Source organism: Anneissia japonica, unplaced genomic scaffold, assembly GCF_011630105.1.
Source record: "Anneissia japonica isolate Jap-2015-1 unplaced genomic scaffold, ASM1163010v1 scaffold287717_len1600092_cov198, whole genome shotgun sequence".
Classification (NCBI taxonomy): Eukaryota; Metazoa; Echinodermata; class Crinoidea; order Comatulida; family Comatulidae; genus Anneissia; species Anneissia japonica.
Genome location: NW_022755469.1, coordinates 747,985 through 767,322, shown reverse-complemented (window position 1 = coordinate 767,322; position 19,338 = coordinate 747,985). Strand labels below are relative to the sequence as shown.

General features: G+C 33.5%; 2 protein-coding genes across 2 annotated transcripts; both read right to left on the bottom strand.

Moving 5' to 3' along the window:
- Nucleotides 1-1,597: 1,597 nt before the first annotated feature.
- LOC117123454 (transmembrane protein 231-like) lies at nucleotides 1,598-4,995 on the bottom strand (the record flags this gene model as incomplete). Its single annotated transcript, XM_033269370.1, has 5 exons — nucleotides 1,598-2,639; nucleotides 3,109-3,214; nucleotides 3,592-3,673; nucleotides 4,323-4,466; nucleotides 4,861-4,995. Coding segments are annotated over 5 exons (621 nt in total), but the record flags the coding sequence as incomplete, so codon positions are not given.
- Nucleotides 4,996-5,772: 777 nt separating this feature from the next.
- LOC117123453 (DNA topoisomerase I, mitochondrial-like) lies at nucleotides 5,773-18,599 on the bottom strand. The gene is made up of 17 exons (XM_033269369.1): nucleotides 18,461-18,599; nucleotides 18,108-18,147; nucleotides 16,870-17,368; nucleotides 16,624-16,669; nucleotides 16,231-16,286; nucleotides 15,380-15,470; nucleotides 14,626-14,723; nucleotides 13,946-14,061; nucleotides 13,674-13,795; nucleotides 12,525-12,647; nucleotides 11,963-12,150; nucleotides 11,508-11,670; nucleotides 9,864-10,088; nucleotides 9,256-9,439; nucleotides 8,073-8,295; nucleotides 7,489-7,638; nucleotides 5,773-7,238 (listed from the first exon to the last, which is right to left on the bottom strand). Exons 1-17 carry the CDS (start codon nucleotides 18,461-18,463, stop codon nucleotides 7,136-7,138), a joined length of 2,430 nt encoding a protein of 809 aa, XP_033125260.1. The 5' UTR covers nucleotides 18,464-18,599; the 3' UTR covers nucleotides 5,773-7,135.
- Nucleotides 18,600-19,338: the final 739 nt, after the last annotated feature.

Sequence of the window (19,338 nt, the reverse complement as noted above, 5' to 3'; positions counted from 1 at the left end):
CTAGTGTAGCCTATAATATTGATTATAATATTGATTATTCTTGATAAACCAATTTGTTACACCTACTTTCGATCTGATCACATCACAGTTCTTTATCAGGCACTTCTGAATTGTTTTAAACAATTAATTACAAAGTTAGGGCAGTGGTTTGACGGCTTGCATAATTTATAGTGTTCATAAACCGATGACGTCGTCGTCGCTAGCGGCACTTTTTTCTGAACATTATCACACCGTGCACTTCACCTTGACGAATGTACTATATCGCCATTGGTGACATAATTTTTTGGCCATCGGGACATTATCTTTGCACACCTAATGCAAACCGTATGTTTGATAATCAAGCATTCTACTGAACCATTGCAGGATGCACTATATCGTAGAATATCACGTGAAAATAACGTGATTATAAATGGTACAAAAGGCGAAAAAAAAGTCGAACATTAACAACGATAATAACAGCAGAACTTACATGTTTCTTTCGGTGAGTAAATTTGACTGCATCAAATTGGATTGGCATGGTTATTGCTACGGTCTACTTTCTGAAGGAACACTAACTGGAAAGATATGTTCCTTGTTCCTGAGATTCCGTGATCCAGGATTGATCCGTAATACCCACAAACTTTCCTAGCGTAAAATCAACAGATTGGTCGTGGACACGTGGCAGGCTACATTTCATCCTCTCTTCAAAAATCTAAAAACAACTTTTCTTGTCATTCTGTTGATGCTAATATTAATCACAATATTACTTACGGTATTATTGTATGTAAATTGTTCTTTTCATGTTATACAAATCAGCCTTCTTCTTTACTGCAACGTAACTAAAGGCGGAGGATTATTCATCAAGCTTGGAAAAAGTTAATAAATTAATCAAAATGTACAGTTCTCAGTGGCGGCGCTACGGGAAGGGGGCACGGGAGGGTATTTGCCCTCACCCAGAAAATGTTCATTCCCCCCTCATCCCAAAAGAAGGAAAACCATTCGGGAGAAAAAAAATTATATGTATTTTCTACATATTAGTAAACTCTCTACATATAAAATCAAATCAAAATCGACTAAATAAGCCTCCGAAACCCCTAGTCTTATTTTTCGGGGGCTTCCCTCTGGACGACTTTTTAAATATTTTGAACAATGCCCAATCACGCCCACCTTAACATATTTCCTCCTAAAATTTTACTTTGCCTCTCACTTCCCCCATCCCCCAGATATCGCTGGAGTCACCACTGACAGTGTTCCATTCATTGCTTTCTGTCAAAAACCTACTGTTCGCTCTCCAATCGAGACCATCTTTGGGACCCAACATTTTGGTGTGTTCTCCGACTTTGGTCTCAAATAAAAGGTTAGATTTGTGTTAAGTGTATCGACTTCCCAAAAACTATGTTACTGATGAACACATAACAGATATTGTTTTTGAAAAATATGTTATTGTTAAATATTATTATGAAAACTATTGTCACGTTAATAGTAAAATACTGTGCTTTGTTATAAAAAAAATACAGTAATGTTATTAACGAATCACAGTGTCACAAAATATGTGTTTATGTTGTCGTATGGTGACAAATGCATTTAACACAAACACCAAAGAGTTACAATAAATATATAAATTTATAGATAAATATTTATTCAGAACAAACCATCAATAAGTAGTAAGTATTGATGTCTTTCAAAGGCATGTGTGAAATAAATATAAATACAGCAAAAAAACTATCTACAGTAACAACATTTAAACATTTCATTTTAATAATTTAAATAAAACCAATTGACCAGAAATTGAAGACATGAGGATAACCTCTACAACAATACACAAAGCTCTGTCCGGATTATCAAATTTTATTGGACAAAAAACTGTTGTATGCCCATATATAGTCATGGTGTGCCAATATATGGTCATATGATGACCATATTTAGGCATGTCATGTGTTTTTGTCAAATAAAATGTGGTTATTTGGACAGGGCATTATAAACAAAGTAAACACAAAGGTTGTGAACTTAAGATAACTCGGTGTTAAAAATGCAATGACTGACAAAACAGCAACATACAATACACAATGATGGACTAATGAAACATAATGTGCAGCAAGGTAGATTCACACCGAATCTGAATTTGGTTCATATGGCTAACGAAATGAAAAAAGAATATTGAATCAGCGGTAAAGAATACAGGCGTATACTAAGACACGCATCAAAAACGTAGGAAAACACAGTGTACAAAAACTAAAAAAATGCAAAAATCTATGAAACAGGAATGTACAATAACAGAAAAATCATTAACAACAAAAAAAGAATACATAATGCTATCTTATTATTTCTCCCCTCAGCTCGTTGAAGTTTTTTTGCATATTTAACTCAAGCCCCGATGACAAAAATTATTTTCAGATTTAGAAGGCACTTTATCAATTTGACAAGTCGTTAACTGTGTTTTGCAATAACCAAGGAAATTGCAATACACGATCTGTAGACAGTTCCTGTTATGTTACTTGAAGGGCATTCACTTCAATGAAGATTTCTCAACAATTGTGTTAACAACTTGATTTTGAAAGACAAATACTTTGATGCGATCGCAAATCACCACAAAAATAAGCAGAATCGAAACGTATTGAATCCAGCCCCACTTGATGACGTACCAGAAGCCAGGAACATATGTAAAAACAATTGTTAAGGAAAAGAATTAAACATTTGAAAATAAATAGGTCTATAAAAATGTATATTATATACATACAATATGAGACCATAACTCACACCTCAGTATAAAGCCAAAATGAAACTTACTCAAAAGTTTAAAGTACATTTATGCGTATATATTTATTACACACATTTAGATTTATTTATGTACAGTACTTGTACGCTAGGAGGAACAGAACATATGTATTGAAAAAGCATTTTTGATTGATTAATATTTATTTGTTGATTTATCAATTTAATGATTGATTGGTAAATTGGTTTATCGATTTTACAATATTGATTTATAGATTGACCAAATAATAAACTTATTACCTTGCTAGTTACATGGGATTTTGACATGGAGATTATAGATATCTAAACATTTTTTCCTGTGGTAAAATCCTCTGTTAAAAGATTTACAAACTATAAAGACACAATATTAAAGGATATGGAATTATTTCTTGAGGATATCGAACTGTTCCTTTAACTCTGAAATCCTGAGACCTTGCTCTGGCTGTTACCCATACTGGATACTCACATACAAAACTTGTTGTTACTATAGAGAAAAAAAATTATATATTAGGAATTACTAATTACCAGTACTGTATTCTCCCATTTTTTAAATATAGAGACGAAAATATTTAAAAAATAAAATGAATTTACTGTTTCTGTCCAAATACTAATAAAAAATACTTCCTAATTCATAATCAGTCGCAAATATGGCATCTAGGAATTTAGGGAAAACACTGAATGTCTTGCAGTTGTGCAGAAATTGGAATCCAATTCAGTTTTATGTATACAAATAGATGTTTTCTCAAATTCCCTTAACAGTTAGGAATTTCCTTAATATTAGGAATTATTATTTACCAGTACTGTACTATACTATTTTTTAAATATAAAGATGAAAATATTTAGATAAAAAAAATAATTTACCATTTCTATCCAAATACTGATTAAAAATATTTCCTAATTCATAATCAGTTGCAAATATGGCATCTTGATTAATGACAGGAACCTGTTGAATTAATAATACAATTAATCAATAATAAAATTAATTAATAATAATGTATTCTGCTTGCATATTAAATTCATTCCTAATTTTAAGTAGATTAATGTATAAAATAACATTGATTAATTAAATAACTTAAATTATAAATTGTAGAAGTGGTTCGGCGCAGTGGGAACGGTTTGGTTTCCTAACCTCGAGGTTGGGGTTTCACTCCCCTTGCTGTGCATTTCGCTTGTGTCCTTGGGCAAGGCACTTTGTCTGCATTGCTTCTCTCCACCCAGGAGTATAAATGGGTACCTGAATAATAGGCGCTGATATAGCTGCTGCAACTTTATGGAACAGTTTGTGTTCCATAAGCGTCTAATCCAATAACCGGGGCAGTAATGTGAAGCGCTTAGAAGCTTTGTTGGCATTAAGCGATATATAAATATAACATATTATTATTATTATTAAATAATGTCATGTTAAGATATCAAGGTCATCTATATTTTTGCCATTTCAAGGAAACAGCATAAATTGTTAAAATTGTAAGTCAAAAATGACTGTTTGTTAGCAGTGAAATTTGTAGTAAATCACCATGGTAAATCATCCAAAGCTGTTCTTCTCAAGCCAGTAGCACTGAACACAAGGGATCATAATATGCCCTCAAACTTACATTATATCTAGAATCAGCACCTTTGTGAGCAAGTGGCGACTTAAGACGTAACCTTAATTCACCATCTGTAATTAGTTCAGCACCGCTGAGCGGTGAGCTGTGTTGAATATACGCCATTGACTCCATTCTTAACTGTGACATTCTCTAAAAAAATAAAATTGTACATCAACTTTAAAAAAAAAACTCACAATATAGACAAACTAGCAGTAATATTTCACTATCTCTCTCATCACACACTCTGAGTAGTGCAAACATCACTGTGCCACTGATAAATTAATTTCCCTCATTTATTCAAATGATATATTGATTAAGAATATAATCAATGTTGAACTTGATGATTAAGTGAGGGGGGGGGGGCTAGCTTGCAAAATAAGGTGTTATGAGGTGATTTTTAACTACTTGAGTGTAATTTTTTTTTGCTTTAAACATTTCCAGTTGGTAGGGCAGCGGAAGAGTGGGGTGGGAGGGGGCTGTGGAGGGAGGAGCTATTTTTGTTACACCACAGTTGATTACATTATTAGATATACAGTATACTTACATACAATCGGTAATCAAATATAAGAAGAAGCTTGACTGAATAAACCTCTTGTGTGTCTAGTAATGGAACCTGGATGCTATAATCCAATTGGTCTGGTTTTCCATCTCTATTGCTATCTTCTTCTCTTGTCTGTAAAATACAAGTAGACACAATGTATGACCATCAGAATGATGTATTTTAAAAATCCAATTTCAACTGTAAATCCAGAAATAATTTTTTTAATTGTTTTGCTATAATTGATAAATTCTTCTGATTACACTCAGCTTCACTTTATTTCAACTTTTGAATGAAATTGTATCTACCACTATTTAATAATAATAAAAATTATTACAGATATTCCTACCCCTGTCTGGAACTAAAAATTCAGGAGTCTGGATGTGCCCTAGTGAAGTGTGCCACCACCCTCGAAATGTTGAAATGTTGTTTTTCATACATGCATTCTGATCTTTTGAGGTATTGGAAAAACTCAGAAAGTCTTTGTATGCCAACATTGTTTATATTCGGCTCACAAAGAAAAAATTTACACAGAAATACTCCATTACTGGTAGCAAAAAGCCACTAAATTAGCATATATATATATATATCCAGATTTTCTACTGCTCCTTCAGATACTTTCATCTCACTTTTGCAACTTCTGAATTATTTCATACCTTGTTAGCCAACCTTATTTTCAAGAGAGAGGAGGCAGGAAAAAAGAAAAAAATATATACTGTAAAGAAATCTTTTATTACTATATTTAGCAAATTGGTTCTAATAAAAGTATTTAGGTGAAAAAAAAAACCCGATTTGAATTAATTATCGGCAATGGCGGGTTGGCGAAGAAAGGTATAAAAATGAATTGCGTAAAGTATCAGCATCATCAACTAAACAAACGCTCGGACAAGACTACAAAAATAAAAAACACACAAAACGTATACAAAATAAGGTGAAGATGAGTTCACCACCATTGTTGCTCAGTACCTACACAATGTTAATACACATACATATAATTAAAAACAAGATTTTGAAACCATTTAGTCAGGTTAAAATGCAATGTTCAACACAGTAGGATCAAATTCAGTAACAACAAAAGGCTACTGATGAATCCTTGTATCACAAACCATTACATACATCAACACGTTTATAAAATTCTACCTTAATTCCATTAAGAATATATTCAGAATTTGCATGATATTAACAATGTTTACCATTACATTTATTTTATACAAAAGTCAACATTTCAGAGAGTAAAAAATGTTAAATTCATGACAAAATAATGTTGCTGGAAAGCCAAAACAAATTTCATTATTTTAAAATTGGCATTGAATCATTTGTACAACATGTCCTTGCAAACTGAATACATTGTGATTAATTGCTTTATGTAATGGTTACATGGGGAGTCTGAACAATGATGGTTGAATTCAGTATTAACTAAGAATTGCAGACTAAAATTAACTTTAAATAACACAAAATAGATATATACAAAAATGTCGCAGAATAAAATACATGGCTGGCTGTTGTACTCAATAGTGGAGTTCTTCAGTATATTTGATAATTTCATTCCAATTATGAAATCTTTAAAAGTGTTCATAATTATACAGTAGTTTTAAACAATACACAATATTAATTACAGTTAATTTGATTACATTTAATGCCATCTAGATCATTATTGCATTTGACAAAATCTTACAACGTGCATGAACGCAAAAGAACATGCAGTTAAAAATTAACTTAATCTTTCAGTTAATTTGTTCAGAATATAAGAGTATTAGAAAAAATCCATCTTTAAAGTGTTTTCATTAAGCATTTTTTAAGTCTGCAAATTGTTCTCTACTAAATATTTATCATTATCCTGAAATGTTCTTATTATAATGGACAACAAAAATATTAAATCCCATAACATGTTCACATTATTACATTATTTTCTGTATTATTTTTATACAAGTAAAGTATTAACATTTTCAAAAATATCAAAGTTATCAGAAAGTATCAAAGGATGATTTAGCAAATGCCAGTAAGAGTTGGACCATGCACCATCTTCCATTTGCAAACCATGTTTCAAGAAAAAATCTGTAGACTAAGATGAACAGGTACTGTAGACATATTTTTCAAAAATACAATATTTGTACGAGTGACTTTTAGCGAAGGTGATATGGAAGCAATAAATATGATCTGATTTTGCTTTCTAAATGTCAAATTTAAGTATGTTTGAATGACCTTTCTGAAGTACAAAGCAAATTAAAGTTCAATACAATGGAAGTAATTTTTACTTAGAGCCTATTCCCAACAATTATCATCAAAATACATAGTCTGCTTCGGCCATATCTATGGCCCAATTGAATTTAGTACGTTGGGTCTTGTTGTACACTTTTTCTAGCGGCACCTCCCATTTCTTGCACCTACAAAAACAAACAATAACATTTGTTTAGACAAGTTATCATCAGTAGGGGGAAAATGACACATAGACAGATTCAGACAGCTTGGAAGCCCCTAAATTGTTAATAGTTTTAAAAAATATTTAAAAAAAGAAATGCTATATTCAAATTAGGCGGATTAAGTGTAACACTGGCAGTTTTGACCGTGCACTACAAAAATATTACTATTATTCAATATTTCTATTGCACAAGTTCAACTGGTACATCAACTTACCAAGCAACAGAAATTCTTGGATCTAAGTAATTAAGTTTGGAGGTTCCAAGTGCAATTTCTTTGTTTTCCTCTTTGTCTGTAGCAGACACTTCTAACTTTGTAAGTTGTTCATCTAGTCTTTCGACTTGTTTTTTCTTTCGTTCCAGAGCTCTACAAATGAAATTGAAACAACAAAACATGTTAGTATTTTTCAACAGAATTATAGAAAATGAATGTGAACCTACAACTTTGTAATGTAAAATATGAAAAATCAAATGAGACCCTTTAAGCTTGTCATTTATAAACACAATTAAATATATAAAATGAATGTGACCTCAAGTTTGTAATATATGAACACCAACAGAACGAAATTCAATACCCCAACTCAAGTTTGTCATTTGAAGCGTGCCATCCGAAACCAGCATATTTTACGCTAAACTGAGTAATCAGCAGAATAATGTGGCAGAATTGTGTACAGTAAGGCTGTAAAATTTTTACTCATAACATTAAGTCAATTCCAGTAAGCGGTCCATCATTTTGAAGATTGTAATGTGATTGTAAGTTTGATATTTTGTCCCAACTGAAATATAAAACCATTAACTCACATTTTAAGTTTGTCATTTCGACTATTCTTGTACTCTAGCTTCATCGCTTTATATTCTTTCTTCACTTTCTTCACGTCATCTTTTTTCTTCTTTATCTTTTCATGCAGATTGGTCATAGATTTCTCAAATGTTTTTGGCACTGCACGTTGATGGTTACACAAGATGGCAACGGCACGGTTTGCACGGTTGTAGGACAACACTTTAGCAGCAATACTGTCATCAGCTATCATGGAAATAGATAAAATACAGTACAGTAGAAATCCTCATTTACGAACCCCGATTTAACGAATTCACAATTTTACGAACGTAAAATAAATGTGATGACGTCATAAAAATTTAAGCGAAAGATTAAAAAAAAAACACATCCGCTCGAATTGTAACTGTTATTAGCATGCATACAACACAACACACCATACTATACAGTACTATGTAATTCTCAAGTGAAGGAGGTCCTCTAACGAGCCTCTTCAAAGTCAGTGTTTTTTATGGCTTCACACACGTGCATGCGACAAATTTTACTTCTCATTCAAACATTGTTTTCAACTTTAAAATTCAATATAGTTTTTATTGAATGATCAATATATATAATAAACAAGTATCTATGGAAGTTGTGTTGGAGTAAAATCTACAATCTAGGTGTTTAAGAAGGTAAAAATGTCTGATAAAAACAAATTTGTGTAGGGCATAGAGTGGGATCAGAATGCTTAGAAGCTGTCTACTGTAGGCCTAGGCCCCCTCAGACATAGCTGCGTAGGCCTGTAGGCCTAGCCTAAGCCTAGTTTATGCCAGTGTATGTAGTAACAGTGCAAATATATAGGAATTTGGGTTAACCCCGATTTTACGAATACCCGCATTTACGAACAGTTCTGGGCCCGTGCCGTACATAAATGAGGGGTTCTACTGTATTAGCATAATTGCACATATTACATACAGTATGGGAATATGTGGAGTTGGCGAGTTAGGTATGACGCATATATTTTGTAATTTCTAGTGGTAACAGATGGGAATAGATAGTATCTAGGTTTTCTTGTGCTAAGTGTCTTACTGCTCACTGACAATACATAAAAGTACTGTCAAATTGTAATGCCAGTTTGCTATGAGAACAGTAGTATATGCAGCACTCCAATTCGGAGTACTGTTGAATTAACATTACTTATTAAATGTGAAAAGGAAAAAGACTTACGATTTGTGAGCTCTTTCAGTTGTTTCTGCAGTGTGAAAGATGCGTTAAAAGTACGGAAGACCTTTGCTGTGAGGCCTTCCATTAGCTCCTGAAGATACTTGTTCAGAATGCCGGTGTTCAGACGATCAAACAGGTCATCCCCTGGTTGCTTGTTGTCCATGAACAATTTCAAATTCTTGAATGCCTATCGATTAATAATTTTTAAAAATTAATTTGAAAATTCTATCTGATTTATATCTAACATACAATAATTGGTGTTCAAATTACCCCAGGTCCTTGGACATGCACACTAAGATGTTAAATACCTGGAATTGTGGGAGTAAGTATGGCACCACAAATGATGAGGAGCCAAGTGTACGGCCACATATGATGAGGAGTCAAGTGTAGCAACACAAATGGTGAGCAACCAAGCGAGGTACCTCAAACAAAGGGGACTCAAGTGTGACACCACCAGAATTTTAGAGCCAATTGCGGTACTGTACTACAAATGGTAAGGAGCAAGTGTAGCACCACAAATGTTGAAAAGCCCAGTGTGGTACCACAAAAGATAAGCAACCATGTGTAATTTGCTAAATGATGAAGAAATAGAATATAATTGCTGTACTCACCCTCTTCTCCACACTAACTTTGTTGTAATATCTGATAGAGTCCTTTCCCAGGAAGTCAAACTCAACAACATATTCCTTTCCGTCGAGTTCCTCATGCAGGTTTATGTGTTCAACTCTCAAAGAACAGCAGCCAACTGTATCAGCCGTTTCTTCATCTTTCTCATTGCCAGCTCTAAGGGCAAGCTGCAATTGATGAAAAATTAAAATCTCAACAATGATTAAAACATTTTTTAAAATTATTACTGTATTATTACTTAACTGTTAAAAGGATGCCTGTGGCTAAGTAGTATTATTGGCCTTTCCAGGTATTTGCTAAAGCCTTAATACAGTAATAATAAAAAAAAAATGTTAAACTACAGTACAATTTTAATTAGAACTTATGATGATATAAACAAATCAGAAATATAATTGAAAGCATTATAAATCATATACTGGCATGAAGGAACAATTGGCCAGATTTCTTGAAGATGAAGATAAATTAGAGAAATTAGAGCAAAAATCTACTCGATATATTCCAGAGTTGAGGGGACTGGACTATAAGAATAGGTTAACAAGACTAAACCTTCAAACTAACTTATAGAAGGAAGAGAGCATCTGTTATCTTAAAAATCATTTTTTCACCGACTAATTGATATTATTGATAAATTGGCCCTGAAACTGCTAAATACCGGGATGATGTCTCTAACTAATTGTAGTAAAGAGTACAGTACTGTACAGTATTTAAGAGTAGTTATGCATATCTTAAGGTATTTAGGAATGTCAGCCACCCTGATGAATCAAACCGCCCCCTTCAAAAACAATTAAAACTAGAAATTGCAAATTGCAACTACAACAACTTATTATTACAACTGCATATAAATGTTCTTCGAACAAAATTATTTATGCGAGTCCAGTGAAAATAATGAATAACAAAAATATAACAAATAATATGAGGCATGACCCATTGTCTATATTAGAACACTGACGAGCTAACGTAGAAACATAGTAAAAACGAGCGTTAGTACCGTGTATGCCAGTCTACAACAAGCGTCGCCTAAATGTAATAATTAGCACGCTGAAATAGGCTAGTAAATAAGTTTAACTGGGTTCGCAAATAATATTGACCTCAAAATATTGTGGCTGAGACATGGGCCGATTAAACATAGAAATAGGAAACCTAGAAATATAGTAAAAACGCTGAATAATAATACTCGAGCGTCGCCACATGTGGACGTTGGTACGTGTAGGTTAGTCTACAAACGTCGCCTAAAGTAATTGATTTTGCCCGGCAGAACGAAAGAAGGAAACTCCGCTTTTCAGTCGTCTTAGGCCCTTGTTTTTTGACAAACAATGACCTTTCAGAGGTCAAATTGCTGTCAAGAATATGAATTGGCTGCTTCGCAGCAATGATGATGAAACTCTCAATTTATTTGCTGGAATGCTTTAGCCCCTTGAACCTACAAATGTTCTTTATATGAACTTCACCAGCAGAAATGTGGAAGTCTGGTTTTTCTAAGAAGCTCCCTGATAACACCCCACTTCAAGAATCCTGGTGCTTACACCCACATGTTCGTATTTATAATAATAAGGTTATCAACATAACCCAATTAAAAACAAAACAACTAACAATTTAATAAAAGTCAAGGTTGCAGATCAAATAAAAAAAAAAAGATAAAACCCTACCTTTAGCCTGGAGGAAGCTCCCAACATTACATACTTAGTTTGACCCTGAACGTTCTCTGTCCATGATGCCAACCAAGACACTTTATTGTCATGAGTAACTTGCTTCCATTTATGTCCGGCTGGAGGTTCTGGGATTTTACTGTCCCTGAAAGATAAAACAGTTACTTTTAAGAAAATTTGCATCCACATTTAGTATCCCTAAAAAGCAAAAATAGTAAATTAATCTTGCAACCAGGAGGGTCTCTTTAGCCCACCCCATGAATAGCTATTCTTTGGTATGAAACTTTGCACAACTTTGTGCACCCTTACATTTGGTATCAGGCAAACAGGTATCAACAAATATGTTTCTTAACAGTGGTGTGAAAAATGTTATACATTAATTATATAATTTATATATATATATAAATATATATATTATATAAAAGTAATATACATACTTGCTACAATTGATGATAACGTCCTCTGCTAATGTTCTCCTCTTCAACATCCCTTGTTTGGGATGCTCTCCTCTACCCCTAAACAATCCCGGTGGTTCAATTTTGAAGTTACCAATTTTTTCCTTGTGATTGTCAATTGTACAGAAACCATATTCTTCTACTATTGCTGCATTCTTTTCTTTTAGTTTCTAGAACAAAATGATGGTCATTGTCAAGTCAGTGGTGTGTCTAGGGGTGCATGGGAGGGGGGAAATCAAAGGTCCAACAAAAGCTTGTGCTACTGCTCCCTTAGTCTCTCTCCCCCAACCCCCACCCTCCCATTTAAAATGTCTGAAGGAAAAAATTACACTCAAGTAGTTAAAAATCACCTAATTTTGCAAGCTAGTTTCTCCTTAATTTATTTAGTGTGCACTTAATTTATTCAATTTGCACTAATGTGCCCCCCCCCCCTCTTCCATCAGCACTCATTTTATTTTTACCCTACTATATCATTTTGGAAGCACCTTACATTTAGAAGTATGCCACTGATGAAAAAGTGTAGTTCCTAATAAAAATTTCTCACATTTTTTTCTTCTTTTGACCAATTCTTCCGCTCTTCTGATTTCATAACGAAGTATTGATGCATTTTCTTGAAATTACACTTCTTTAAGCTGGTTATAATTTTTCTTTCTTCACTTGTCATTTCCTGCAAGAATATAGAAAATGATACAGAGAAGCTTAACAAAATTGCTATGGCCATACTTGTTATGATGTAGAGTAACACTCAGCATGTTGGTGATACAAGGAAAACTAAGTTGTTCCCAGTAAGGCAAGACTTCTTTATACCTTGTTTAGTGAACCCGCCGACTGCATAATATTGATGATTTTGAATAAAAATAAAGTTTTATTTTTGGCCAATTAGCGCACCCGCCACCACGAAAAAGTGGACATTTCAGAAAAAAATTAAAGTTTTTCTTTATTTTTATTATGTCCTCCGCTGCCTTGAAATCTCCAAAGATAAGATATGTGTATATTCATAATTCATATATTTCTTCATAATTATACAAATTTGAAGCATTTAAACACCCTATTTTACATTCACCATTAAAATTTTATTTTTATTTTCTCCTTTGTCAGGATGATTTTGGCAAAACTATTTGCTAAATAAGAAAACAAACAAAATTGTTATGTTTATTCTGCCCTCTTCTGACAATCTTTAAAAAAATGAGTATGCGAAACAAGGAATTAAAAAAGTCTCGCCTAAGGAAAACACATGATGTTGCTGTCTGTGTAAGCAAAATGCAATATTTGTCGAGTGTTGACAACAGAAATTATCAACAAGGGGTTGAACAAGTGCAACAGGGATCCGTGTGTCTTAGGACCTCTGTTCAGAAATAAAACCACTATTGGGGTCAAGAGAGATATTTTGGGTAAGGTGGTAAAAATTGTGTTTTAGACAGCAATATCTTTGGATGGATCGACATAATTAAAATCAATTTTTTTTCTGACGACCTTGAATGGCACCTGAATGACAGGGGGTCCATGTTTGACTGACAGACCTTCCCTCATGACCTCTCCAATGTCGCTGCCACTGTTTGGTGTCAACCAAATTTAACTTGCTGGCATCAGTGTACAATAAAAACAATGCAAGATGACTTTTTTGTTATTATACAATACATATGCAAAAAAAAAAACACTCACTGTATTCGTGTAATGCAAAAAAACAACCTACCTTTCTCCAATCTTTAAAAAAGTTATTGTTGAAGACCTCCCTCGTGGTGTAGTCATGATCTAGCATCCGTGCATAGAAACCAGCCACCTCCTCAGCCTTTTCACTTAGTTGCATTACCTCTCCTAAGATCATATACAATTTAATTTTAATAGAATAAAAATCCACAACAAAAGGCAGGAGGCAAAAAATATACTTTTATACATATTTTAGTTTAGTAGTATCTAGTGTTTAATCAAATGTAGTGTTCAAAAATAAGATCATGTCAAACATACCATCGTAATAAAATTTGACGCTCTTCGGTAACGGTTCATATTCAGCGGCAAATACAGGTCCTTTGTGTTCTAGAAACTTCCACTTCTCACCACCAGCATGGCCTTCCTCTTCCCACCTACACAAAAATATTTAAAAAAATATTTATAATGACTAATAATAGTGCATCTTTTTCAATAATTTCTTTTTCAATAAGTGATGCGAGACCCTGCAGATGCCGTGTACCTTGTTTATAACACTTGTGTAATGAGCACTACAGTATATAAATGTTCATATTATTAGTAAATTATATTATATGTATCTATATGCATTTTTTGTGAAGGTTCATCTCAATAAGTGATCATTTTTCCTTTACCACACATGCATCTATAAACAGTCTATGAAATGAGCATAAAAATAGCAGTTGTGGATATTCAGATCATGGCATTGTATCATCTAGTTAAAAAAAGCACGATACCCACAAATAGCGTACATGGGAAGCCAGCGACAACCAGCACTGCATAGTCCATTGGAATATGCATGGAATAATGTCAACAGTTTTTCTACACGTTCCAATGTCATCAATGCACGGATTGAGTGGGCAAGTAAGCCAGACAAAGCCTAGTTTGCCTATCAAAATTCCACACGGCCCAACCTCTGCTTCACATTTCTACTTGTCCTGGACTATACACTTAATACTCACCATTTCCAAATGGGTTGTTCATCCTCTTTTTTCTTTTTCTTCTTTTCTGGCACTTCGCTTTTAACTTTGGCAGATGACTTGGATTTCTTATTGGGTTTCTGAAAAAAATATGATAATTGCCTGCATTTTATTCTAATCTCACGCCACAAACAACAGATACCACACTGTACACATATGAGGTTTGCCATCCTAAAACCAGCATAATGTTTCTGATTGTTAAACTGAGCAATTAGTATAAAAAGTGACAGTATTGTATACTTTAGTACAGAGAAGCGATAATACTTTGGCAATAGTAAGCCAATTCCATTAAATGACCCATCATTACAATGTGGAGAATAATATGTAAACAAGTAAATTTTCATTTTCAGTCAATGGTGCTGGTTCTGGGTTTCTCATATTATTTAAATAAGTCTCTTATTACTTAAATTAGTTTACTAGCTTTCAAACGATTACGATACAGTGCACCCTCAATTCGAGACCCTCCTAATTCGAGACCACATTTCAAGGAACCAAATAGCAATTTTCAATCTTTTAACACAAAGCTAATCCTCTAATTGGAGACCGAATCCCGAGACCACCCCAAATTTTCAGGTCCCAAAGTGGTCTCGAATTGGAGGGTGAACTGTATATAACCTATATTAACCTAATTACAAAACAGTATTTATCATACTCAAGTTACGATAAATAGCATGCACCTCCATTCAAGATTTTTTTTATTAGACCAAATAAAAAAAAAATAGGAAAGTTTACTTACAAAATCATCATCACCTTCATCAGATTTCCGTTTCTTTGCCTTTTTATCTTTTTCTTTGGTTGCGTGTTCCTTCACTTTAATTTTTTTCGAGCTATATGATTTAATGAACAGAAAGGAAAAGAATTTAACACAATGAAGCATCTGTATGGTTGACTTACATAGATAATGAGGAACATAATAAGTTGAGTTCTGCAGAAAAAAATGGGGTTTGTGGCTAAATTACAGAAACATTTCCGGCTACGAGAAAGTATTATAATCACAATACTGAAAATTTGTTAATATTTGAGTGATATACACACAGTAACATTATTCATTTAAAGGTTGTATTGTACTTTTCTGTTTTTATGCCCTTTTTAGGAATTGTTCACTTTTGTATGTGTTGCTTTTATGACTAGTTTTTAAACTTTTATATTCAGTGTTTCACGGCGATTTGATTTTGAAATAAAGAAATTGAAATTGAAAGGTTACCTTTATCATACAGTTCACCCTCAAATTCGAGACCACTTTGGGACCTGAAAATTTGAGGTGGTCTCGGGATTTGGTCTCCAATTAGATGATTAGCTTTGTGTTAAAAGGTTGAAGATTGCTGCAGTTCACCCTCCAATTCGAGACCACTTTGGGACCTGAAATTTGGGGTGGTCACAGGATTCGGTCTCCAATTTAGAAAATTAGCTTTGTGTGAAAAGATTGAAGATTGCTATTTGTCTCTAATTAGAGGGGTCTCAAATTAGTGGGTGCACTGTATTTGGTTCCTTGAAATGTGGTCACGAATTAGAGGGGTCTCAAATTAGGGTGTGCACTATAGTATATTAGCATCAGTTGAAACCTGGTAAAAATACTGATCTTCTTACCTAATTTCATCTGAACTTGTTGGGTGAGTCCGTTTCAGACTTTTCTCTGATTTTACCTGAAAAATTGAAAATTTTTTCTATCATTTCTTATTCAGAAAAAGGCAAAACAAACCCTAATGAAATGTTTATCTAACATTTTTTGTTCAGGAAAAAGCAAAACAAACCATAATAAAACAATTTTATATTATTTTTTAAGAAACAAAGCATAATGGGAACATTTTTTTTTTCGTTTTAGGAAAGGGAAAGTAAAAACAAGGCATTGGTCTTCTAAATTTATTTTTTGTCAAAAACTTGATAGCAAATTAAATTTAAGACTACAAAAGGATAATTTTTAAAGAGCCATTAAAACCATGAAGCAGATCTACATTACTCAAAATATTGAACATACTGTACCTGACTTTTATCTTTGGATTCATCTTCTCGTTTTATCTTGGGAGGGCTGAGAAAAAATATAGATTAGATTAAGACGAAGTATTTTGTTGTTTTTTTTAATATCATTTCTGATAAAAATCAAGACATCTATTAATTAACAAATGAATTAATAACTTAAAAATTAATGATGAACTGCACATTGTACATATGTTAACTCATATAGTCACCTTTTCTGAATTGAAATGTAAATTTAAATAATAACTTTACCTTTGTACTGACGATTCTTTTACTGGTGACGACGATGGCTCTTTTTTAACTTTAACACTACCATGTACGCTTTTATCTGCACTTTTATGCTTGTCTACCTTTGGAGAACCTAGACTGGACTTATTTGAGGTGGTCTTTGAGCTGCTGCTTGATTTTTTATGCATCTCTGAAGACTTCTTTTCCCCATCTTTGCTTTTGCTAATGCTTCCTGAATGCTGCTTGTGCGATCCATGCTTAGAATGGTCGGATGAATTGTGGGTGTTGGATTTTGGATGATCTCCTGATGACGAAACACCATTCTTGGGTTTCATTGAACCATCTTTAGGTTTACTTCCTGAAGACACCTTATGTTTATGATCACCATGTTTCTTCATGTTCTCGTCTTTGATTTTAATTTGGCCATGTGGTGAACTATGATTACTTGTACTTTTTTGTTGTTTTGGAGGGCTACTTAGCTTCTGCTTCATCGCACTGGTGTCCATGCGGATTGGTGATTTCCCTATAAAAAACCAAGTTCATTTATAAAATTCATAAGATGATCAAGACTTTGATAGTAGAATACACTAAAAATAAATTAATTGGCACTCAATCAAGGAGGATATATTTCATATTTTAGGACTTGTTCCTCCTGGTAAAGTTGTCCCTTACAAACTCTCCCCTAAACATAAAAAAATTCTCTCTGCAATCTCACCCCCTAACAAAGTCTCCCTTATAAAAAACACCCACCTCCTAACAAACACGCCCTCTAAAAAACTACCCCACCCCCGATCTCCAACAAACGTTTGTTAGACTTAGGCCTATACAGTTTAATTAAGAATTAAATATTTAGACTAGATTTGGTTTTGTATTTAAATTAAGTTAAGGCCTATTTATTTACTGTAGATTCTATTTGTTAGGTGGAAGAAAGTTTGCAAGGGGGCCAGTTTGCTAAGAAGTAGGGGGAAGTTGACTGGTCGTAATAAAAAATTGTATACCTTCAAAACAATACTTTCTGTTAATTATCAAATTTCTTAATATAATATAATAAAAATTTATAAATATAAATATTGCACAAAGAATGTTATACACTGCATACAGTAATAAAAATTGATAAATAGGACTTGGCACTATTTTGCCTGTTACAAATACATGGGGGCCAATTACACAGTACAAAGAATCTACGTCACTGCTACACTGTAAACGACTGGCCCACTGGTTTCACGTGCGGTTCGTCGTTGTGATTGATGAGAACGACTTACCTTCAGAATGGGATTTCTTTACCGGTAAATCATCCGTATCCTATCGTAAAACAAAACATAAAACATATTAGGTACATATGATTGGCATTACTTAAGACAAAAATAATTTAAAAAAGGCAAAATACGACTGACATGATGAACTGGATGTTGGATCAGTAATCAGCGGCCAGGCCTTATCGAATGGGGTTGCGCTAATGTTCAAAACTAGGCTACAGCCGGACAGAAAAATAGAATATCACTGCTGTGTAAGAAGTCAAGTATATTCGTTGTAGCTGAAGAATGAACAATATTCCTGGGTGAAATAATTACAAAATTAGATCTAATGATTAAATTACTTTTTAAATTTAACTTACCATAGCAGTGACCGTTCAGCTTTAATTAACTGGATTAAAAAAAAACGATCAAAGTTGTTGTCTTGCTGTTGGCACCGGTTGAAATAATGGCGACTTCGAAGCGTTGGCTGAAAAATTGGCTAAGTCCCGGTTTAGTGGTACTGCGCAGTCGTAGTAGATGTCCCGGATGAAGAAGAGTTGCTATTCGCTGTTCATATTGTATCCACCAGATTGCTTATTGTGTGAAGCTCCTGACGTCTAAAATGTTCTGGTATGAATGAGTGCAATGGGATTCGATAGTGCCTATTCAAATAGGCCTATATTATTGTATAACAACTGAATAACCAAATCAAAAATGGACTTTTTTCATGTGTGGTCTACTAACTAAAATACAAATATCAAACACATAGATCATCACAAATCAGACAATGAGTAATAATTATCTAAGGCCTAATAATAATGGCCATAATTATAATAACAATCACAGGCATTCATGCATTTGCCAGGAAAGAGAATAGGCCTATGCAATTATCTTGAAAGATAATTTTTTAATGAATTCGTTGAATGAAGTTGAGCCACTTCAGAAACTCAATTCCATTTTTTTAAATAGGCCTCGGCCTACATACGGTATTATGGATAAATGAAATTGAATATGAAATTATGTTATTTGTACTATAGGCCTATTCAAATCATTCCATGTATTTGAAGTTAGACTTTTTGAAAGCCGGGTTCTGAGTGAAAAACCCCTCTATTTGGACTCTGGCATGACATAGGCCTAATTGTTTTGATAAGTCTCAATTAGGATTAAATTCCGGATTTTAAAGTTAAAAAAAATACAGCTAGCCAAAAGTCAAGGAATAACCTCCGGGCCCTACCTAAAAAATTATAATACAACTTTG

Coding starts and splice junctions, on each gene's coding strand:
- LOC117123453 (XM_033269369.1), bottom strand. Junction 15,471..16,230: donor ACAAGTTCAGATGAAATTAG/GTAAGAAGATCA, acceptor TAAATCATATAG/CTCGAAAAAAATTAAAGTGA. Junction 9,440..9,863: donor AAGTTAGTGTGGAGAAGAGG/GTGAGTACAGCA, acceptor ATTAATCGATAG/GCATTCAAGAATTTGAAATT.